Source organism: Antechinus flavipes, chromosome 2 (assembly GCF_016432865.1).
Source record: "Antechinus flavipes isolate AdamAnt ecotype Samford, QLD, Australia chromosome 2, AdamAnt_v2, whole genome shotgun sequence".
In the NCBI taxonomy this organism is placed as follows: domain Eukaryota; kingdom Metazoa; phylum Chordata; class Mammalia; order Dasyuromorphia; family Dasyuridae; genus Antechinus; species Antechinus flavipes.
The window spans coordinates 376,844,473-376,869,352 of record NC_067399.1 but is presented as its reverse complement, the minus strand read 5'-3'; the positions used below and the strand labels follow the sequence as shown (position 1 = coordinate 376,869,352).

Genomic DNA, 24,880 nt, shown 5'->3' with positions numbered 1-24,880 from the left:
TCTTGTACCCACTCAAGTAGATGCTTCAGCCTAGGAACTTGGAGCAGCATATACCAAACTAACCACACTGCAGTCAAGACCTACTCTGCAGCCTGGCTGTGGGAGCTTACACTGATAGTTGAAATTCTCCTGAAGCTTGTGTCATCTGTAAAAGGAGGATAAAGCTTCTACAGTGATCCCTAAATGAAAAACTTTACTGCAGCATCTTGAGAGTATGTATAATCCAGGTGAGACTGTCCAGTAGATAATGCCCTCTCCTCTAAATCTTATGAAATAAGATCCAGGGAGGGAACTTCCAACTATTTTATCATGTTTACTTTACTTTTCAGATAAGGAATCTAAAGAAAAGAAGTGATAAAACCAGTCTAAAGCCACACAGTGGAATGTAAGAAACATTAAATTTCCAAAGATTTGTGGTTAAGTCTCAGATCTGTCACTAACTAGCTGAGTTTCAAGAAGTCATTTCATTGCCTTTAAACACCAGGCTTTATTTTAATTCCCAAGGTAGTACAAAGGAAGGACTTGTCAAATGCAAAATGCTCTAAGAAAATGCAAGAAAATTGCTCAGATGAGAGAAATGTTCCTCCACTCCCCATCCTTATCTTGAGAGCTATGGGGGTAAAATATCCCATGTTTCATGTAGTCATATCCAGCTGATATGATTAGCTTGCTGAATGGTTTCCTCTCTTTAAAAAAAAAAATTAATTCCTTGTTTAACGTAAGGGATATTTCTCTGGGCTTAAGAGCAGTTAGGAATATATTTAGAAATATATCATTTCTCATCTTTGAATGGTCCCCTGAATCCAACAGAACAGCTCTCTGCAGAAGACAAGTATCGAATTGTTTGTTGAATGACCATATTGGATACTACCTCCTTCCTATTATAAAAAGTAAAGGAAGACTGAAAAATCCAACTGGTCCCAAATAAAAAATGAAACATAACTCATTCTCTTAAGGAGAGATTCAGGAGGCAGGATGTTGTAATGCCTTGTCAGATACAATCTCAGCATCATTGTTTTTGTTTAACTATTTTGTTATCAAAGAAGGTTAAATAGAGAGTTTGGAATTGGAAATGTGATGGCATGTATATCCAGAATTCACTGATGTAAAAAAAAAAAAAAAAGCATCAATAAATTTTTTTGTTGATTTAAAAAAAATTTTTTTTATTGAGTCTGTACAATAATTACAGAATATCTTACAAAGATATTATTAACTTGTATACATGAACTGTAGGTGACACATTTCACATTCAGGGTGAACCTCAGTGGCAGTTTAAAAATGGCCACAATACTACTCTTCTCTACCTTCTAACAAACAAATATTTGGGTCCAGAAAGGAAGTGTTACCTGAATAATTTCTGACAATGCAAAATGCTCTTAATTACATTTTCTTAAAATATAACGTAGAACGGACCCAATCCCTGAATTCCCTAAACCTGCCCAGGGACCCCTGCATCAGTCACCATTTCCTTGTTTCCCAGGAAACAATATGGTGAATGGCTCCATTCACTATTATCTGCAGCTCATTCCCTATTATCAAAATATTTGCATTAACAAGGCTTAGATCCTCAAAAATGAGAATACCATTCTGATGGCAACAAATACAAAGATTCCCAGAGTCCACATTTGATACTATACATTCCTCAATATGCCAAAAATACATTTGCCTACGTCACAGAAGGTTATGGCCTGAAATCCAAAATGTGCGGCACAGGGGTGGGCGACAGGAGAGTATGGTGCTGCTGTCTGACTCCATTAATACTCCCTGTCCTGAGTTTAACATGATAAAAATGTTAGTTGACTTCATTATCTATAAAATGCCACAATCAGACTTTCTGTTACTGAGGAAAAATGACAAAGGTACCATCTTGCTGGGCAGTGATGCGCAGGGCCTCTCTGTACCCCCAGCTGCAGTTCTACTCCTGAATAAAATGATTGCTCACTCAGAACTGGAGATGTTTGTTAACCTGGAGAGCCAAGACTAATTCTCTGGGATAGGAAGACTGGGAGAACAAAAAGCCAACAACACCCTTTGCCTACAGATTGACTGGAAAAGACCACAGGGATTACCGATTCTAATATAATAAGGGAAACTGCATCCCAAGGAAGAAGTCATTTGTCCAAAGTCGCACAGTAAGAAAGGTGACATTCAAAGTCAGGCCTGACCCCAAATCCTTTGACCACATGAAAACTCTCTGAATCTACTAAGCCTCAGAAAAATCAAATGAGTCAAATATAAAAAAGTAAAATGTGACCAGGTCCAAGGACAAATGGCCTCCAAGTTATTCAAAAGCATTGTAGATTTGACCCCTTGAAACAAAGGGCTGGGTTGATTAAAATCCAGAAAATCTGTCAGAAAGCTGGCATCGGGAAGATGATCCCCAGTGTGCCCTCAGATCCCAGGGGTCAGAACAAAGATTGGCCACCTTCCCAAGAAGCGTTTCCAAGGAGAGTCTGTGCCACCAGGGGGCAATACCCAGGCCAAGTCAGATGAAACAGCTTAGAGTTTGTTTGCATGTTACTCTACAAGGGTGGGCATTTACAAAAATGTGACGGCCAAGTCCAGGTCTGGGGGAAGAAGGGCACGGGAATGTCAACAGGAGACATCCTGGGGCTGGGGACAAATCCTTACAAGCTGGAAGGCTGAGGGAGGGCTGCCTCACATTCCGTCATCACTTCCTCTGACCTCATGTACATGAGGAAGATGGTGACGGTGGCAAAAGTGGCTGCATTGACCGGGAAGGCCCGCAGCAGGGTGGATGTGAGCCCCCGGGTGAACACCCGCCAGCCTTCCACCTGATAACTCTTGCGCACACAGTCGAGGATGCCGCTGTACTGTTGCACGCCCCGCACGCCATCAGCCTGTATTCGAGACTTAATCACGTCCATGGGGTAGGTGGAGAGCCAGGACACAATCCCGGATATGCCGCCCGCCAGCAGCAGCTTGGGCACCACAAAGCTGTCCTCGGGTTCACAGCCCAGGGAGCGTGTAAGGCAGTCGTAGGTCAGGAAGTAGAAGCCGAAGCTGGGCGTCTCCCGGATCAGGGTGGACACCATGCCTTTGTTGATGCCGCGCAGGCCCTCCTGCTGGTAGATCTTCACCAAACAGTCCAGGGAGTTTTTGTAGGTCCTAGTCTTCAGTTTGTACTCGCCTGTACCTTGGAGTTGCATCCGTGTCTTGGCCAGCTCCATGGGGCAGCAGATCACGCACTGGATGGCGCCTGCGGCCGAGCCTGCCAGGAACTGGTTCATGGGCGTGTCCTTCCCCAGGGCTCGGATCGTGTTGCCTTGGACCCCAAACACAAGGGCGTTGATAAAGGTCAGGCCCATCATGGGGGACCCAATCCCTTTATACAGGCCAAATACCTATGAACAAAATAGAAAGGAGGGGGGAATCAATGATGTGGAGTGGGGGGGAGGGGTGCTTGCATTAACTCAGTGTTAGTAGAATTCAGGTTGCTCTCTGTAGCCATGAATACACAAAAGGCAAAAACAGTGTCCCTCTAACACTCACGACACAGATCATATCAAATTATTATTAGAGGCAAGCTGTAATTAAAAGACCAGCCATGTTTTCAAAATTTGGCTAACAGAGTGGTACTGTATTAGGACCTCCGGATTAAAAGAGCCGGAGACGGAGATATAAATTCTAGCTTTACAACTTTCTATGTGACAGAACAAGCAGCCCAGCCTCTTTGGTGCTGTCTATGTAGAAGATGATCCCACCAGAGGAGGTAGACACAGGGGAAAGACTTGTGGGACACATGGTTGTTATTCGGAAATATCTATAGGGCTGACTGGAAGAGGGGTGAGGCTGTGACCCGGGGCAAGGCAATTCAACTCTGCTTCCATTTCCTCCTCTATTAAAATGGGGACCATAATAATCCCTACTTCAGTGAGGATCAAATAAGATCATCATTATAAAATGATTTGCACTTTGCCTGGCATATAGTGCTATGTGAATGTTAGTCATTGTTATTATTATTTCAGAAACTTAAAAGCCAAGGATGATGAGGAGGTACTACCCTTCCTATAGCACTAACCACCCAGGAGGCAGTCAATATAACAATTGTTGAATGAGTTCTGTCTCTGTTCCTAGCTTCTCCCTCGAACTTTCCTCATCTGTTTCTCAAAATCCATGACTTTCTTTAAGCCTCACCTAAGGTTACTATTGCCCCTTCCACAAAGCTTCAGCTGCAGACTAGTGCAAATCTGTCTCTCCAAATTACCTGGAATCTACTTATCTATGTAAATGTCCTATCTTCCATTAAAATTTAAGCCCAAGCCTTCTACTCTATAGATAAGTGTTAAGTGTCCCACTCAAGATTCAACTCAGTTGTTTAGTTTTTTTCAGTCACATGTGACTTTAGCAAAGCTACTGGAGTGACTTGCCATTTCCTTCTTCAGTTCATTTTAGAGATGAGGAAACTGGAGCAAACAAGGTTAAGTAAGTCACAGAGCTAGTAAATGGGACCATAATCCAGTGATTTTGCTTCTAAATCAGATAACAATTTTTAAATTACCTAATTTCTGAGGACTACTGTAAAAGTGTCTACAATTAACCACAAAGCACTACAGAAATATGAATTAGTATTACTTACACTTTCTTGCTTGATAATGGACTGAAAGCAGTGGAAAGTCCCTCGGTAGAGAGGCTTCTCTACGCTTTGAACCTGGAGGCGAACCTAGAACAAAAATTCACAGTGAAAAAGTTTGATAAGCCCAAGGAAACCCACAGTTTATTTATCCTCAGTAGTTAACATCTACAACAGCACTAGGTGGCCATCAGAGAACAGGAAGTGGTGATATGCACTAGGTGGATTATTTTATTTAAACAGCGTTGGTGGGGGAATGGAGGGATGCACAAAACATTTCATGGGGCTTGAATGAGAAGGGAGTAAATAATGTACGGTGGTGAAAGCACAGCCCTCCCTTTATATCTGTGGCTCTGATTGGGGCTAGGAGTGGGAGTGTGTGATTACCCCTAAATGAGTCCAAAATCAAGATCTGAAGGGTTCATGGAAACCCTCATGTTCTCTAGTGAGCTACTAGATGGTTGGGCCCCAGTTAAAGAGTTCCCATTAGAAGAATGAGTTGCTGATATCCATTGGTGACCATTAAGTCACCAGAGAGACCTAAGACAATATCTGCCTCTCAGGTTTATTTACTGTCTTCATTACAAGGACCAAAATGATGCTTTCCCCTCACCTCTATTTTTAAAGGGAGGGGTAGAGGTTAGGAAGTTAATTTAGCACAATTTCTCTTTCTTCTATGCTCAGTTTGGTTGAGTCAGGAACTCTTAAAATAGACATCAAACTCTCAACTCAGCTAAAATAAACTTTTATTATTTTTAAGGACAGCAGTTTCAGGTCCGGACCACATTTCATACTGTCCAATCAGCAAGTAGTTCTTTGCTATAAGGAGGGCAGTATCCTTGGGGCTTTAGACTAAAGATATCAACTGGGAGATGAGGAGGAGGTTCCTCCACAGACAATACAATTCTTATAACTCTGGGGCTTATCTTTACTCTTGATATGTTTTTAAAGTTGCAGAGATAGGGATTTCCCCTAAGCTTTACTTGTATGTGACTGAAGTAGAGAGTACTCAGCCTTCAACCTAAGCTTCAAATATTGTGCTTCTTATCCTCAGTTTCCTCCTCTGTAAAATGAGTTAAGCTCCCCCAACTCTAAATCCTATCATCTTTACTTGGTTAATTGTTTGTTTCTTTTGAATATTCCTTTAATTTGCTCTGACTAGATCTTTTCCTAACATTAAAACCTGAAGAGTCGACATTAGCTCTTGGTTCTGAAATCAGTAAGGGAAGGCCATCTATCCTATCTTCCCTGGAAGGACTAGAAGATATAATAAGTCCTTAGCCAGGGGAAGGATGGGTCCTTTATCCTGAACCTTTGGGGCTAAGAGCCCCAATAGAACCTCAAAATGGAAATTCTCCTAACTCTACTTTTAAGGGAAGACATTACATGACACTAGTGAGGGGGAGGGGGGCAGGGGAATGAGAATAAATTTTTTAAAAATGCTTTTTTTAACCTCAACACCTCCTGATTCCCCAAAGTACCTCAGCAGGTTAATACCTCCATGAAAAAAGTATGACTGCACATAGGGATAATGTCCAGAGGAAATGCCCACCTGGGTCATACCAAACATCAAATAACAAAGGTTAGATTCTCTGAAAATGATTGGTCAAATGCATCTTAAGAAAGGATCACTCTGAGCTGCATGGCTCAAATTTTAAAAATAAAATAAAAGAGCTGGGTTTTACTTATGTGTTGGTTTTGAAACACAACGGGATTTTCTGTGGGGTGCTTTTTGCCCCTAACATTTAGAAAGTTATTTTAATTAAACTCCTGTGAACGAGAACATGCTGTTCTGTTCCTTCTTAGAGAGAAGGCTTAGAAACACCACAGGGAGGAGGCTCCCAAGCCTTGATCATTCTCAAATCAGAACCTGATGACAGCCGGACTGACAGTTCAAGCTGACTTTAAAATTGGGTAGAAAAACCTCAGCTCGGTGAAACAAACTAGCCTTTCTCCAGAAAGCAGCCTTGAGTTTCATTCCTCCCATCCCCACACTCCCTCCACTCCAAATGATCCCCTTCTTCCAGTTCCTAATGAATCCTACTTATGCTCATCCCAGTTCTGGACAGGAGGGAAAAAATTGGAAAAACAAATCTCAAGCATCAGAGGAAATACAATTTAAGCCCTCTGAATAATGGGTGCACGGAAGGCAGGTCTAGTTGTACTGGTGGTGATAGTGCTGCTAATTCCCCAGGAATTACATATATATATATATATATATATATATATATATATATATATACATATATATATACATATATACATATATATACATTTTTTTTTTTTTTTTTAGGGGAGAAGCCACGGAAAACTGGGCTGGTCATTGGGTTTCTAGCCAGGCTGGGATCCTCTCCCTACCCACAACCCTCCACCCACAATCACTAGTCAGGGCTTGGGGATGCCGGGAAGAAAGACTCCAGGGGGTTCTAGGTCCATTCTCGGCATGAATCAAACATTCTGGGAGAAATTCAGACTGAGAGAAACAGAAGGTTCACCTGGTCTGTACTTACTAGGTAACTCTCCAGTGATGAGGCTTATCTCTCATCTACAACAAAGTAACACTTTTGCTGTTATAATGAAGACAGCCCTGGGCTCAGAAAGTAAAGGCAGTTAAAAAGCAACAGAACAAATTTTTCAACATCACATCAAACACAAAGGGGTAGGGAGGGAAGTGGGGGAGTGAGTGGGAAGCAGGGGTGGGGTAGACCCCATATCCAATCTTTTATCCTAGAATGAGAAAATCCATGGCCCCCCGCAGGGAGTTAGGCCCTGGACCCCTTGAGGGCACGGGGGGAGGGGAGGGGGAAGGACCCAAGCCAAACTCTCCACATCCCCAAAGGGTGTATTTTAAGTATTTGTTTACAGATTAGACATCAGGTGATCCGGAGAGAAACACAAAAATTTAATTAAGCCTACCTAGGCCCAGGATTAGCTGGGAGAACACAACTTGTGGATCCTGGAAACTGGCTTCAAATTCAGACTCTAATATTAAGGATCAAAACATTTAATGTTTTAATTCCCCGATATGTAAAACTAAGAGGCCGAAAAAAGTGATGTCTAAATTCTCTTCCAGCCCTAAATGGCTACGATCTGTGCTCCTGTGAGCCAAAGGCGAGGATAATGCTCTATTATCTTCACTAGATAGTTAATGGCTATTACTAGAGATCCAAGACTTACCCTACAAGTAAAAAGGAAGTATATTTTGACCTAGGTTCAGACTCAGACTTGCTCAGTTTCCTCATCTGTAAAATGGGAGTGGCAACACTTACACTACCTACTTCATGGGGGTCTTTGGGGAGCAAATCACTTAGTAAGCCTTAAAAACTTATTTGAAATGAGTTAGCATGTTGGTGGAAAGAAATTATCCAGAAAAAAAAGTGGGGCAACTTCATTAGCATTCCGATTTATTGAGGAACCCAATTTTATCAGGCTTTAGGAGCTAGTTACAGGTCTCCCCTTAGAATTTTCCTATAACTATGCTTCATAATAAAAAAACAGGAAAATTCCCTTTACTTAAAGGAAAAATTCATATTAAATGACTCTTTAAAACGGGAGTTGAAGAAATAGTTCCCTTCCATCCCCACTATGAGTAACAAGTTGCTTGATTTAGTCTGAAAGGATGCTACAAAGCAATGGAAGATTATTTGAGGAGACCTGGGACAAATAAATACTGCGACTCCTTTCTCTGTAAGGACCTCATGTAATCAAAGTAATAGTTCTAATTTTCTTTAAAAAAACAAAATTCCCAAGACTGAAAAATGAATTGCAGCAACAAAATATCCCATTCAGCAATCAAAAAATGCTACAGAGCTTGCAAATTCAAAACCTAGTTCTAACACTAAGCCTCGGTTTCCTATTCTGTAAAATGAGAATAATATTTGTAATATTTGTACCACTTATCAGGTAAGGAAGGATGTTGTAAACTGAGAAGAAATCATTCTGTAAAGCTTTAAGCAAAAGAAAAATAAAAATTCCCTTTTCTCCTCCTCCACAGGAGAGGGGCTAGGACTGTGGGACATTTCCTGCTTTCTAGCAGCAATCTGGGAGTCAAAGCTAATGCTAATTCAGGATTAGAAATAAACTATTTACACTTCATTCCAGGCTATGCAGGTATGCTTTTATAAAGTGAATCTGAATTTATGTAACAGGATGAATACTGAGCTGCCTCTTGTCTAGGTTAAAGTATTCCCCTGGGGTCTTTTGGGAAACGTCTCACTTCCATACATTTAATAAATGTATGGAATCTGTATGGATCTGACTTGCAAAAAAGTTTCAGAAATAATGATTACCTAACACCTGGTAGGCCTTGGACCAAAATTAGGAAATACAACATATTTTTAAGCCAAACAAACAAAAAAAACCCAAACATCTTATGCTTTAGTTTCTTATTAGTTTGGCAGAAATGAAGCCAGGAATTCTTAGTTTTAGCTTGTAACTATTTGACACATTTTCTTCCTTTCCCTAAGGCACTTGGCTCCTCCTAAGTGAGTAGTGCTGGGTAGGGGAGGAAGGGATTGACACAGTCAGGCAATAAAAGAGATATGGAATTACACTTTAAGGTTTTATTATTTTCCCCAAAGTTTTTCTTGGATCCTAGACTGGTCAGATATGGGGGGCTCAGCCAAATCAGAGGGTAACCCATTTAAGCATTTAGACTCCCCTTCTTCCCAAGAACAAAAATAAAACTTGGCTGAAACTGCATTTACAGGTTTTTATCTTCCTGAAAAGTGCGTCAAAGAAAGTCTTGTGGCCTTGGAGAGGTTCCTGGGAAACATCAAAGCTCTTTTAGAAAGGGCTTAAACAGCAACTGATCAAGTCAGTCAGTTCTTCCCAAAAGGCACAGCTCAGAAATCTTTCCAGCAACATGCACTCAAGTTTTTCTAAGTATTTAGGACCTCAGAACTATTTCAAATGAGAATTTATAAATGACTTGCTCCTATGTTTTAGATTTAACATCTGAATAAAATGGTTTCTCCAGGTATACACTTGATACCTCTCAGAAGATACCCAGAAAGCACTTTCATGCATTTCAAGTAAAAATGAAAAAAAAAAAAAAAAGCTACAAAAATTCCCCTGAAATGTTGTCCCCATCTTTCCCAGTTCCTTTTTTTCAGTGGGGCTTTTTCTTCTATGCAAATTCATTTTATAATTAAACCTGTGGAAAAAAACCTCACCTTGACAGTGTCAAAGGGATGTCCCACCAGCACACCTGCAGCACCTATGAGGATTATAAAAAATTTGGAACAGTCATGTGGGCAGACATGTAATGACTCTCCACACTCCCATTTCTAATTCCCAAGGTTGATAAAAAGACTTTTTTTTTTAAATCAAATGAGGATGGTGGAAGGAAAGAATTGTTAGTAAAATATAATTGGAAGAGGTGGGCTTGAGTCCAGTTGTGTCCTTCATTTTTTTGTTGGGGGTTTTTAGAAAAATATTGGAGTTCTGTGCCATTTCCTTCTTCGGGTCATTTTATATAGATAAGGAAACTGAGGCAAACTTGGATAAGGGACTTGCCCAGGGTTGCACAGCTGGTACATGTCTAGGCCCAAAAGTCTTGCCAACTCCAAGCCCAGGTCTCTATGCACTTGGCTGCCCCAAAGGGGAGAGGTATGAAGAATCCTGATGATGAAACTGGCAATTTTCCCAGCTGCCCCAATCAACTGTCAACACTTATCTTTTCTACTTGCCCCAACTCTTTCCCATCAACAGATGCACTGGAAAAACCACAAGTTCTGAAATCAGGGGTGGGGGTGGGGGGGTCATTCAGTTGCCTGAGGTCCCATTCAAGCACAGCCTTTCCCCTTAACCCAGACTTCTCTATCTAGGACCTCTATCTGTCAAATTCCTACTCATCCTTTAAAGGTGAACTCCATGCTTTCTCCTTCAAGCTCAGAGGCAGCTAAATTGCCTAGTGAATAGTGTGCTGGGTCTGGAGTCACAAAGTTCAAATCCAGAATCAGACATTTATTAACAGTGTAACCCTGAATAAGTCACTTGTCTGCCTCAGTTTCTTCAACTACAAAATGGGGATAATAAAATGCACCCACCTTACAGATGTTGGGAAGATCACTCGAAAAATTTATAAAACACTTAGTGTCTAGCACAAAGTGCTATATAAATGCTCATTCCCTTCTCCCTCAAAAGGCCTGCTCTCACGATCCCTCCAGACTTTTCCTCACTTCCCTTCAGCTTCAAATAACATTTGGTTTTATATAATACTGTATCTATGTTTGTCAACCTCACCCCTAGACTATAAAGAGCAAGAACTTAAACGGGGCATCTCCTCCAACATTTCATTCTTTTTTTCCCCCCATTTAGTTTATTTTTTTTCAGTTACATGCAAAATAATTTTTAAACATTTTTAAAAAAACTTTTTAATGTGAGTTTCATCCACATCCAGAGAGAGAACAATGGAGACTGAATGTAGATCACAGCATAGTATTTTTACCTTTTGTTATTATTTGCTTGTTTTTTTTTTTCCCTTTCTTGTGGTTTTTCCCCCTTTTGATCTGATTTTTCTTTTCTTTTCTTTTTGTTTTGGTTTTAGTTTTTTTTTTTTTGTTTTTTGTTTTTTTTTGTTTTTGCTGAGGCAATTAAATGACTTGCCCAGGATCACACAGCTAGGAAGTGTTCAGTTTCTGAGGTCAAATTCGAACTTGGGTCCTTCTGACTTCAGGGCTGGTGCTCTATCCACTGCCACCTAGCTGCCGGATTTTTCTTGCACACCATGATGAATATGGAAATATGTTTATAAAAATATATATTGGATTGCTTGTTGCCGGAGGGGGGGGGGGGGGGATTTGGATCAAAGTTTTGCAAAAGTGATGCTGAAAACATTCTTTGCATATATTTTGAAAAATAAAATACTATTTTTAAAAGTCCCAAAACTTTTGAATTCCAGATTTTCTCTCTTCCTCTCTCCTCACCTCCCCCACATTGAGAAGGCACATGTGAAGTTATGCAAAACATTTCTATAAAAGTCATGTTGCAAAAGAAAATACAGATATCCTCCCCCCCTCAAAAAAAAAAAAAACTAAAGAAAAATAAAGTTTAAAAAAAAGCATGTTTCAATCAGTACAATTCAATCAATCTCTGGGTACAGATAGCGTTTTTCATCTAAAATCCTTCAGAGTTGTTTTAGATCATTGTATTGCTCAGAATAGCAAAGTTATTATTCACAGCTGATCATCCCACAACACTGCTAATACTGTGTACACAGTACATTCACTTGGCACAACATTTTATTTCATTGCTAAACAGTCAATACATATTTGCTGATTGTGGAGATATCTTTAGGAAAGGTCTCTGGAGTCAGGATTATAAAATTAATTTGTAAGGTAGAAAAGTAAAATACACATCTGAGGGACAAAAAAAGTCCAGTTTGGCCACAGGGTAGCTATTATGTGACTCTTGTCTATTTCTAAAAGTCAAATTCATCCTCAGAAGACAAAGATTTGTTAGTACAGGAAGTGTTCAAAGCATGTTATCAAAACACCTGAATTTTCCAAAGAGGAGCTTCTGAAATGCTGTAAGCAATCGTGGCCAACTTCCAAGGGAACGTATGGCTTTGAGGGGAATGACTCTCATTACTTTGGAAGAAAAACCCATATCTTAAGTTCTACTGTGTCAAAGAGATAAGGAACCCATAAAAATACTATAATGATCAAATTCTTGTGTATTGAAGAAAAACAAAGTATCAATTATTATAACAAATATTACTAAAGGGTCTCTTCAGAGCAGTGAAGTTCCCTCACAACTCCGCTCACCATGACTGCTGTCTTAAGTATATAATTTCACACATAAATTCATTTTTATAATTCCTTATACTGCAAGAGGAAGGGGATGCTTTACAAATTATGTTGATGATCTCATTCAAGCTTAAAACAGAAGTCAGACAGTCACAAAGTATCCAGATACAACTGATCAGCTTAATTGTTGATCAATTGTATCTGGATACTTTGTGACTATCTGTAGTTGTTGGTGAGTGAGACAAATCCAGGCTTATTTATTCTATCTAGTAGAATGTGATTCTTCTACCCATGATTTGTCAATAAACCAATATATATTTGTTAAGAGCCTACTGTGTACCTACTATATATCCATTTCTCTTTCTCCTCTTTCCCCCCATTCTATCTCGCTCTACATATATGTAGATATATTCATAGACATAATTTCCAGCAATGCCTTCTCTACCTCACCCCTTTGAAGGAGATTCTAGGCACCCTTCAAGTTCCAATTTATATTCCACCACCCCTTCCTCACACTCTTAATAATATCTGTACAACTCTAGCACCCAATGATCAGTCAACAAATGTTTTCCAAATATTGTGCTAACTACTAGGAATACAAAGAAAGCCAAAAACATTGCTCGAGAGACTCATCTTCTGATGAGGGACACAATAACTGTACGTTCAATTTTAGTTGAGACCTGAAGATCAAAGTAAAGCTTGTGGGAAGTCTGGAAAAAGATGGATCAGGAAAGAACAATTAGGAAAGCCTGAATCACTGGATTTTAGAGTACTTGGAATGGGACAGAGTAAGGTAAGAAATCAAGAAGGGGAGGGAGGGGATAGGTTATGAAGGCTAAAAAAGCCTAACAAAGTTTTATATTTCATTCTGGAGATGATAGGAGTGCCAATTCAAATTTATTGAATGGGAGGGGGCATGCACTTTTGAGAGCTGAATGGAAAACTAATTAGAATGGGAAGACACCAGATGCAGGTAGAGCAATTAGGATTTGATTGTGATAGTCCAGGTATTATAACAACAACTAGCATTTATATGTACTTTATATGTATTAAGATTTGCCAAGCACTTTATGCAAATATTTTCATTTAAGGTGATTTGTCCAGGATCACACAAGCATCTGAGGCTAGATTTGAACTCAGATTTAGGTATAAGAAAATGAACATCTGTACCAATGTAAAGGCAGAATCAATGGAAAGCAGGAGGTGTATATATATTAGTATATAGTATATATTACTAGTATAAATACTAGAGGTATTTTTTATTGTTATTCATTCAGCCATGTCCAACTCTTTATGACCTCATGGACCATAGGATGCCAGTACTGTTCAAGGGATTTTCTTGACAAAGACACTTGAATGGTTTGCAATTTCCTTCTCCGTAGAGTAAGGCAAGCAGGGTTAAGTGAATTTCCCAGGACTCAAGTCTTACTAATTCTAATCCCAGCTCTCTATCCATTGAGTCACTTATCTGCTATATTACAAATATTACAAAGCTAGAAATAACTGAATTTGTCAACTGATTTGACTGGCTATGTCAAATCAGTTGACAAATTCAGTTATGAGGAATTGAAAAAAAAAATCCACTGAAGAAATCAATTCCCCTTAAACACAATTGATCAAATGCAAAAAAAAAAAAAAACACTGAATAAAAAGATCCAGAGGTTGTGAGGCTGGATGATAGGGAGAGGAGCCTTCAAAAGTAACAGTGAGGTCAGGAAAGAAGGAAGGCTGTTGTGTAGGGCAGGGTGACAATGAGTTGTTTGGGATATTAGTACATTTATTTTTTTACCTACAAAGCTCCAGACATGAAAATTTTCACAAGATGCTTGTTATAGAATAACAAAACACTGAAGTCAGAATTGGAAGAGACCTTGGCATCCCACCAAGTCCAGGAGTCAGCAAGTTCCAGCCTGCCTGGGGGGTCAAATCTTTCTGTGACTTGGTTTGTTATTATATGCAGGCCCTACAAAACCAATGGTGGGTGGGGGTTTGAGAGGATAGCCAGAAGTTTATTCTAGTCCAAAACTTTTTCACTGGTAATTGTGGAGAAGTAACCTAACTTGTGACTCAAGTGGCCAGCAGGTTTAGCAAGGTTAATTTTCACCTCAGAAACTTATTAGCTGTGAGATCCTACCAAGTCATTTCACCTGTTTGCCTCAGTTTCTTTATCTGTAAAAATGTTCATCAAAACAGCACCTACCTTGCATTTATTTCGATAAAATGAGTGATTTGTAAAGCACTTGGCAGTGATTGGCAAATAGTAGGCACTATAGAAATGTCTGTTCTATTATTACTGACTAGTCACTATGATGTGAACTATCTTCCCCTGGCATTTATCAGACTATTTGTAAATATAGAGTGATTGTGAGGATGGAACACCTTTGTCCATCTCTCAAACCTCTGTGCATCTTTAAAGATATGATTAGCCTATCTTAAGACAGATGCATTCAATTTTGCTCCTTGATTTCCCTGGGATTCCCTGGCATTTCTACTCCATGATTCCCCCTTTCTTGATTCTGGGCCTTTAAAACTGGGGAAACCCTCAAGACTATATTTCCCCAATAAATGATCTATTTATGAGGAAGATCTTTGCTAAATTTTCTCTTCAAGACTAAGCTCACTATGAGATTATTCTCTCCCTCCTTATGTGCCTTTTCCTTGCTAGTCTGTCAAATTCCTCTGTGGATCTAAACTGCCAGTCAATGGCTTACTTCCACGTCAACGAGTATTTCCTTTCTCCTGGTTAATTGTGAGTTCCCTCAGGAAACTTGCCTTTCTTTACCTTGCTAACTATATGCTCTTCCAACTCTATTTGCCACTCGTGGTGCCCATTTTATCAATTTTGTCTGTAAACTCTACTCCTAAATAAATCTTCCTTTTGACAAAGAGAACAGCCATTGTGAGTTTGTCATTTGTTTATTGTTATTGTCCATTTCAAGTGATCTTTCTTTGTACTTGTTTCCTCATCTGTAAATGATGGAGCTAGAGCCTAAATATTCTCTAAGGGCACTTCCAGCTCGAAATCCTATGATTACATAAACTTATACTCCATTATTCTTACCATATCTTATTAGGTCAGAACTGCTTCTTATTTTTGCTGTTGCTCAACTATCTTCTTGACACTGTTTTCTTGGCAAAGATATTGTAAAGGTTTGGCATTTCTTTCTCTGTGCCATTAACTATAAATCAGCCTACTAATTAAGCACCTACTCTGTGCCAGAAATAAAGTGCTGAGGATAAAAAAAAAAAGTTGAAGACGGCCTCCTCTCAAAAAACTTACCATCTAAATAGGGGAGACAACATGAAAAAATATATATACAAGACTAGAATAAATGAGAAATAATTAACAGAGGCAAAGTACAGCAAGGGGGTTGAAGCAAGATTGGAATGTGAAAAATTCTCCATGTACTTGGTTTGATTAACTTTATTTCTGTGTTCCTGGTGAGGGAGTCATTGGGAAATGACAAGAATATAAAAAACATTCCCAAAATTTCAGTAAGGAATGTCACTGCTTCCTGCTGTCCCATGGATCTTCCCATGGGTTACAGCAGATATAACAGCATCTGGATGCTGCTTCAAGGTTTACACAGTACTTGGCACTTGACAGTTTCCTTCCATCTTCACAATCTTGGCAAGCAGGTGCTATTTTTATCATTCCCATTTCACAGATGGGAAATCTAAGGCTGGATTACAGGAACTCACTAACTTGCCCTAGGCTCACACGGGACTAAATCTCCAAGGGCACCCTTGAACTTAGTGGAGACTGCAAATGCAGCTCCACACTGCCACCTAGATGCCTGATAGTAAAATGTAGATGACTATCACCCTACCAGGGGACTCAGTTCTTAACTGCTACACAGAACTACTTAAGTACTGAACTTAAGTACTAGCACAGAACTACTTAAATACTACTCAGTTCTCAATCTGGCATTTTCTCCTTATTATGCATTTTGAAGTCAATATCCTCTGACTACCAAGTAGAGAATGAATAAGTTTCTGGTGGGCTTGCAGCAGTTAGAGCCACTGGGCCTGGTTACAAGGAGCAGCAGTATTTGGGGTTAAAGAAGAGCAAGTCTATACACCAGGGGTCCCTGCTGCCTAAGCTAAGAAACTTCTTGAGTAGGGGTGCCAATAATGATTAAAAACTGAGGCAACCCAAGTCCAAATCCAACCTCAGATACTACACGTGTCCCCAGGCAGTAATTTAACCTGTTCACCTCAGTTTCTTTTAATGTAAAAAGGAGGATAACAGCCTCAAGGTTGTTGTGGGAGTGAAATGAGATAATCCCTGGCACATTGCAGGCACTTATTAACTGTCTATTTCCTTCTTTCCTCATTTTCCTCATCTGTAAAACTAAAATAATAGCACCTACCTCCCAGAATCATTTTGAGAATATCTAAAATATCCTCTGCAAATATGAAACTGTATAACCACTGTAGTTATTATTGGTAATAGTATTACTATAATTTTGTTATATTTTATATAATATACATACATTACTAATATATATAATATATATTTGTTATATTATATATTATATGTAATATTGTTCTTTGGGGGGACAATTAGCATTAAGTGACTTGCCCCAGTGACTTCACACAACTAGAAAGTGTCTGAGGCCGAATTTGGTGTTCTACTCACTGTGTCACCTATATTATTCTTTCTGGGCCCAAAGATCTTGAAGCAATGGGTAGATGAAGCAAAGGGGTAAGTTTAGGCTTGGTATCATTAATAATTACAACTGTCTATGAGTAGAGTAAATTGCATTTAAAGGTAGGCTTCCTGATTCTTGGTGCTTTTCAAGCAGAGGCTGATGACTACTAACTGGTATTTTATCATGGAGGATTTTTTTGGGTGTATCATTTGGACTAGATTGTAGGATGGTCTCCTCCCCCTCCAAAATTCTCTTGATTTTATGTGCATCATCAGTGGGAGTGCCAAAACCAACAAAACCAGACTTTTTAATGTATGAAAGTAACTCCTTGAGGGAAGAGACTGAATCCCATCTCCAAATCTCTCCACTACTATACATACACAGAACAGAACATTAGGCACTAATAACTCATGTTTATATAAAGCTGTAAAAGGGTGCAAAGCATTTTATATATATTATTTCATTTGATTTTCACAATTGTGTAAGGCATCTTATTATTATCAGTTATAATCTCCATCTTATAGATGAAGAAACTGAAGTTTAGAGGTTTAAATACATTACCCATAAACTCGTATATACTTCACCTACTGTCCTTAGAACCTGGGTTTCCAATTGGCTAATTTTCACCATTTCTAATGAACCCAAATGCCTCTTTTTCTCTAGCCATATTCATTCATTCCATTGAACTTAAGACCTTTTCCCACTCCCTCCATCTCTAGTTCTGGTAACTGTAATTAAATCAATATTATCTTTCTCAGAAAAGATATGACAGTCACTCTATGAGAGTTCCCTGAACAACATTCCCTGTATAACTCTCTCCTACATAATCATTTTCTTTATTAGACTGTAAACTCATTAGGGGTAAGACACTGTCTTTTCCGCCTAACACAAGTCTTAAATGCTTTTTTATTTATTCTTGTCACACAGCAAGTACTGAAGTTGGATTCCAACTCACATTTCCTTCCTGATTCTAATACCATCCTTCTATCCATGAATGCTTTCAGTAACAACAATAATAATCCCTGAATGGTAGGTAATTTGAGCACTGAAAGGACCTCTGAGGTCACCTCTTCCAACCCTATAATTTTGTAGAGGAGAAAATTAAGATAGAGAGCAAATGAGGTTCCCATTCCACTTATTACTCTTATTACCATACTGTCTCCTATAAATATTCTAGAGTTCTCTGTAGTACAAATCTAGTTATTTACAGACTTATTAGAAGAATCCTATGAGGTAATAGGAATTTTGAACACTGTAAAGCAACTGGTATCTAATCCAGCATGGGATACAGGGTATATGTTATGTCCTTGCCATAGAGAGAATAGTTGATGAAAGAGAAAAAAAAAATTCTTAAAAACCAATGGAAGTGCCAACATATGTAAGGCTGACAGTCAATGGTTTTCACTGAATAGCAAAGTTGTCTCATCTCAAAATAACAATTATAAAGTGGGATCTGGGTTATAGATCTTTCTCTATGTGACCTTAAGGAAGACACTTTAATTCTCCAAACCTCAGTTTCATCATCCATTCAATAGGAATAATAACAAGAATTATGATTTATAAGGTGCTTTAAATACATTATCTCATTTGCCCTTCTCACAAGAACCCTGTGAAGTGGGTACACAGAATAAATTTTACTATTTCTTTTTAAGAGATGAAGAAATGTGAGTAGACAAATGACTTGCTTATGCACATACCTCTTATGTTAGAAGTAGAATTTTAATCTAGATCTCTTCTCTTTCCAAGTCCAAAACTCTACTACTCTAGTACTAATTTAACCTTTTTCGGTAGGAGGGATGGGGAGTAGGAAGGTAATGAGATTAAGTGATTTGCCCAGGATCATACTTGGAACTTCAGGTCTTCCTGACCCAGGGCCAATACTCTCCACTATTCTAACTGCTCCTAATTTAACCTTAAAAGGATGATGTTGAGGTAGGTAACTAATAATTTAATATTAGCAAAAACTTAAATTATTCTTGTTTTGTAATAGAAGAAACTAAGGTTCAGAAAATGGAAGCATCTTGCCCTGGACCAAAGTTTCAAAGTCTAAAGCTCAAATTTTTTGTTTATTTTTTAAAAGTTGCATTAATATGTTTGTTGTCATATTACTCACATTTACAGATCACCCTCTCTCTTGTAACAAAACAAAGTCCAGCTAACAGTAGTGACTTTGTGTAAAAGCATCATTCCTAAAAATAACAGAAATCAATTTTATCTTTTTACTCCCCCACATCCATTTGAAAAAGAAAAAATTCCTTGTAACAAATAGTCTAGCAAAAAATATATATATATTAATATTCAAAGCAGATTTCTCTGTGTGTACATATGTATGTGTGATTCTACACCCTAAATCTATCACCTTTCTGTCGGGAGGTAAAAAGTACTAATCCTCTGGATATAGATGATCACTGAATACTACCACAGCTTTATATTGTTGTAGTCACCATACAAATAGTTCTCTTGGTTTTGTTCAATTCATTCTTTTTATCAGTTTAAAGTCTTCCAACTTGTTTACTTTTACATATTGATGTTTTAGTATAAGTTCTGATACTTCTTACTTAACTATACCAATTCATATAAATCCATATCTCTTTGAAACCATCTATTTTCTCTTTATTACTATATACTACTACATTACATTTGTATATCATATAATATCCAGCTATTCCTCAATTGATGGGCGTCTGATTAGTTTCATTTTTTTTCCCCATCACAAAAAGAGATTATAAATATTTGTACACATATAAGAACTTTCCCTAGTTTTTTGAGGTGATGAGGGAATGGATTAAAGGCCTAGTAGTAGTATAGATAAGCTAAAGGATCATTATCTTGTCATTTTTTCTGTCCAAATCCAAATTGCTTTCCCAAATGATTGTACTTATTCACATGCCCACTAACATTAATGTGTATTTTCTTTATTACTTTCCCCCTACCCCCCATATATCATTTTGGTTCTGCTGGATAAGAACTAGAAATACTTGTTCTACCTGTCCCACATATTTTTTTTTTAATTCCAAAAACAGTAGTTGTATGTTTTTTAGTTGTTATTGTTGTTGTTGGTGGTGGCGGTGGTGTATGTGTGTTTTGAGGGAAAAACTGATGTTAGTCATTTGGGACAACCTAAAATCCTAGATTTAGAGCTGGTGGCCATTTAATATAACTCCTTAATTTGGCAAATAAAAAAACTGAGGTCCAGTAAAAAGTCAAATGACATAACCCAAATTCTCATAGATTAGTTAAAATCTAATCTAAGAAGGCAAAAATTAAAAGAGGCAAGCTTCTCAACAATTCGGCCATTCCAGGCCATTCCAAGAGACTTGGTATAGAAAATACCATCCGCACCTAGAAAAAAAACTGTGGAGACTGAATGTGGATCAAAGCATAGTATTTACACCTTTTTTGTTTTGTTTTGTTTTTTTCTTTCTCATGGTTTTTCCCTTCTGGTTTGATTTTTCTTGTACAACATGACAACTATGGAAATATGTTTAAAAGAACTGCACATATTTAACCTATATATGATTACTTGCTGTATTGAAAAAGGGGGAGATAAAGGAGAAAATTTTGAAACACAAAGTCTTACAAAAATGAATGTTGAAAACAATCGTTAAATGTATTTGGAAAAAATAAAATACTATTGAAAATTTAAAAAGAGAGAGAGTGAGTCTAGTGTCCTAGACTTCCAGAAACTGCTAAAGTCTTGATCCTTTGATGTATGGCATTCTGGGGATCCAGAAGCAGAGTGTTTCTGGTAAAGAACAAGATTCTGTCTGACTCATCTCTTCTTTGTATTTCTTCCTTGCAGCCTGACTCAGCCCATGAACTTCATTGGCTGGTTAGGACCCTTAGGGCTTACAGTTTGTCTTGGACCTACTCCCTGTTCCTCCTTTTAAACCATCTGTGCCAGCAGATACATCACTGCCCCATATAGTGTGTTTATGTAGAAGGAAAAACTTTCTACTTTTTGTTGTTCAATTGTGTCTGAGTCTTTGTGACCCCATTTGGGGTTTTCTTGGCAAAGATACTGGAGTGGTTTGCCATTTCCTTCTCCCGTTCATTTTACAGATGAAGAATTGAGGCAAATGTGGTTAAGTGATTTGCCCAGAATCACACAACTAAGTGTCTGAGGCTAGATTTGAACTCAAGAAGATAAAGTCTTCCAGATTCCAGACCTAGCACTCTTATCTACTCTAGTTTATTATTAAACTTTCTTGAAAACATCAAACTGGCACTTGAAAGAAATAGCAGTTGGGACAATATGTCAAAGTTAGGAATAGACCTTAGAATTACAGGTCATAAATTATAACAGCTGAAGGGATTTTTTAGAAAACCTTTAACAAGTTAAAATTCAGATCCAGTTAGTATATAGAAAGAATCTGAGGCAGGAGACTTGGACAAGAAGTGGTCTATTTGGGTTGCAGTTCAGCAAGGATTCTTACTAGCTGTATGAATTTAGACAAATTCCACTGAGTAATATTGCTTCTTTTAAACAAAATGAGCATAACATCAGCACTAACTACACAATGTTGCTTGTCAGAAAAGAAATTTTAAATATTAAAATACCAAATGTTAGCTATTATTATTTGACAGATGGGATACCTAAGATCCGAAGATGACAAATCATTTGTCCACAAAAACCCAGAGTCAACCAAGTCCAACAAGAAGCCAAGTTTCCTAACTTCTAGACCAAGGCTCTTGTGATATCATGCAACCTTCAGCAATCTCCAAATGGCAGTTTTTGTTATAATTTTTAAATTTAAGATACTAAATATGTATATATGTATATGCATATATGTAAATATATATGTATATATGTAAAAATATATATACACACACACTTCTATATATACTCCTCCTATAGAGGTATAGCATTTTGAATTTCCAGAGCATACCAGTTCTTCTGATTTTACCAGCAGCCTGGGTAATGTGGGAGATTAAAAAATCTACACCCTAACAATTGAACAGTTGAGAAAAATGAGGATCAAAAATGGAAGTGATTGTCCAAGAATCTTAAAGTTAGTGGTACATCAGAAACTGGTCTCAAGTGTCCAAGTCTCCTTCAACAATTCATTATACCACACTCTTTTCTTCCTTCAACAATTTAAAAGTTAACTATTAGTCCCTTCCAAGACATAATTGTTTAAACTAAAAGTAGAAGCATACATAGAAGAAACAGTATTAGGCTCAGAGTGAAGGAGACAGCATATTGCAGTTTTGACTTCTTGGCTACTTTCCCACTGACCTCATTTCCACTCATAGCTGTCTTCTCTAGCTCAGAGGACTACTCTTGGTTAGCTACCATCTCCACCATTAGTTGTCTTCTCTTGGCCAGTGAAATTGACACTTGCTTTGGGCTGTGAGTCTGTTACCTCAGTGTCCTAGACTCCCAGAAACTGCTACAGTCTTGATCATTTGATATATGGCATTCTGAGGATCCAGAAGCAGAGTGTTTTTGGTAAAGAACAAGCCATGTGGCTAAGCTGGTGAAACCGTATGCTCACTGCCATTGTAGGAGAAGGGCCAAAAACCAGGCTGAACAACAGACCAAATGCCAGCAAGTGGAAAGAGACAACTCCCTACTTTCTCCTTGAAGGCAAATTCACTGGTAAATCAATGCTTGGTCTGTGGCTCACCAAGGAGGCGCCTGAGAAAATAAAAAAACAATTCTGAAAGACATAATAAGGTCACTGTCCAAAGCCTGCAAATACCAGCCTGAACTGAGAAGTATCACGTGGCTCTCCTGCAAAGACTAAATCCTGGCTTCCTCTGCCAATTCTTCCATGTTCTAGCTGCAATTATAATTTGCCTTTTTTAAATAAGGCATAATGCTAACTTTGAAATGTCAGGGCTGAAAAGAGGCTGATTGGGAAGGGACTTGTGTGGCCTTAATTTAAGTTCCTTCATATCTTAGGCAAAAAAGAAGTTATCTCTGAGATGCTTTTCAATTCTAAATCATCTGCCACCAGCCATTTTATTTGACTTCCTTTTCCTTGCCACTTTCCTCCCCCCTTACTCCTGCTGAAAATGTTTGAAGTCATGGGAGGCTGATTGTTATCTCCTCAATTCACATCAGGGAGGAGAAAGAGGATGACTTTTTGGGGGGATGGAGGAAACCAGTTATGTCTGTAGAAAGTTCTGGAGCATTAGTCAGGGAGTCTAACTCAGTTAGAATTGAGAAACCTGAAGACAGGAAGTTATTTATTCATGTGATCTACAGTCAGAAACCCAGCCTTTTTCCTCCTCCTTTCCCCTTCCCCCACCTCTCCAAGCTCTAAAACCGAGGATTCTTCAAGTCTTGATTTCACTGGGTCTTTTGATTAACATACTGCCGGCTGAAAGCTCAGAGGGATGACACAGGGAGGCTGCTATTAGTACAGTACCATATTGCTTCAGAAAACTTAGGGAAAAAGAGTTATTGACGGTATAGGAACTAAGTTTGAATTCATTTTTTAAAGTCATTTGTCAGACCTCAAGGAATTTTCTAAGACTAGCTACAAAATTAAGAGAGAATAGGATGAATAACAGTTAAAGAAAGGAGTTTTCACAAAGGCATCCAGAAGTATTTGGCGGGTACCTAAAAGGGCCTGGGACTCTTAATTGTAATGAAAATTAAAATTCAACCTAGGTGATCTTCCCACGTTAAAAAGCCTTAGAATTTTCTAGTCCAATGTCCCCTCATTTCACTGGAAGAAAAAATGAGACAAAGGAATTTAAATGAAGTATCTTGTATCTTGTATCTATGGGGTCTGGAGAGAAAGAAATCCCAGCTTGACAATGAATGCACTTATCCTCCCCCTTCTAAGTCAAAACAAGAACTGAGAAAATTCACAGTAAGTTAATAAGAGTTTTAAGGAGATTGAGGGCGAGTGGGGGCAGGGAGAAGAGGGTTGTTTATTCAACTCTGGGGAACTAAGCCTAGGGCCACGGGAGATCCTCCCAAGGGTGCGACCCAAATGCTTCGAGATGAGAGAAAAAAAAAAGGATGAAGAATCCAAGCAGAGAGGTCCAGCAGCCTGGGGTGATTTCCTCCTTCTGCTCGCCCACCCCCACTCCACCGGTTCCATTCCGGGCAGGGACTAAGAGATGAAGTGTGAGATAAAAGTGGGACAGTCCCCACCTCCCAGGTACTGCTTGCTAGCCCCAAGCCGAGGATGCTCGGAATGCAAGGGGGAGGGGGCGAGGCGCTGCTGCAGCGCCGCCGCCTCCCTTCGTCGCCCATTGTTTGCCGAGAGCTCCCCGGCTCCCGCCGGCGCCAAGGCCCAATTCACGGGGCTGCGTGAATCCCAAGCGCGCTCTCCAGCTTCACCCCGACCCCAACAAGACCGGAAGAGTAGGGTACACGTGGAAGCCGGGGGCCTTGTCAAGTATCAGGGAATGCACACATCCACCCTCTGCCCCAGGTTGTACGCCGTCGCGTATGCCGGCCCCACTTCCCCTACTCACCCCCAACGCATCCTGCCAAGAAGTCGAGCGCCATCGCCGGCTTCTCTCCCGGTGCCAGGTGCAACGCGGTCTCTCCTCCTGCGCCCCCCCGGGCCACCTCCCACCCGCGGTTCCCTGATCCGCCCGCCCCACCCGCCCGGTTCCGGGTGCTGGGCTTGTCAAAGGCCGGAGGGGGTAGGAGATGCGCCACCTAAGCCCCGGGCCGCCCTCCCCCCAGCTCCAGATGGAGCCTCCGCTCGCGCTCGCTCCTTTCTTGCTGCTCGGCGTTCCCTCGTCAGCTCTGCTCCGGAGGCAGAGGCAGATAAAGCAGCGAGCGCCCTCCGCCTTCCCCGGGGCTCCGGCCCTACCCCGCACGCCCTGCCCAGCCTCTGGTGGGCGCAGCTCTGCTCGCGCCGGAGACAGATTCTAAAGAGGGAGAAAGAGAGCCCGGGTGCCGAGCT

The 24,880-nt window shown here is 39.5% G+C and overlaps 1 protein-coding gene across 1 annotated transcript; it reads right to left on the bottom strand.

The window, feature by feature from the left end:
- Positions 1-1,134: 1,134 nt before the first annotated feature.
- On the bottom strand, positions 1,135-24,880 carry SLC25A29 (solute carrier family 25 member 29). The gene is made up of 4 exons (XM_051978384.1): positions 24,441-24,880; positions 9,769-9,812; positions 4,601-4,684; positions 1,135-3,365 (listed from the first exon to the last, which is right to left on the bottom strand). Exons 1-4 carry the CDS (start codon positions 24,472-24,474, stop codon positions 2,628-2,630), a joined length of 900 nt encoding a protein of 299 aa, XP_051834344.1. The 5' UTR covers positions 24,475-24,880; the 3' UTR covers positions 1,135-2,627.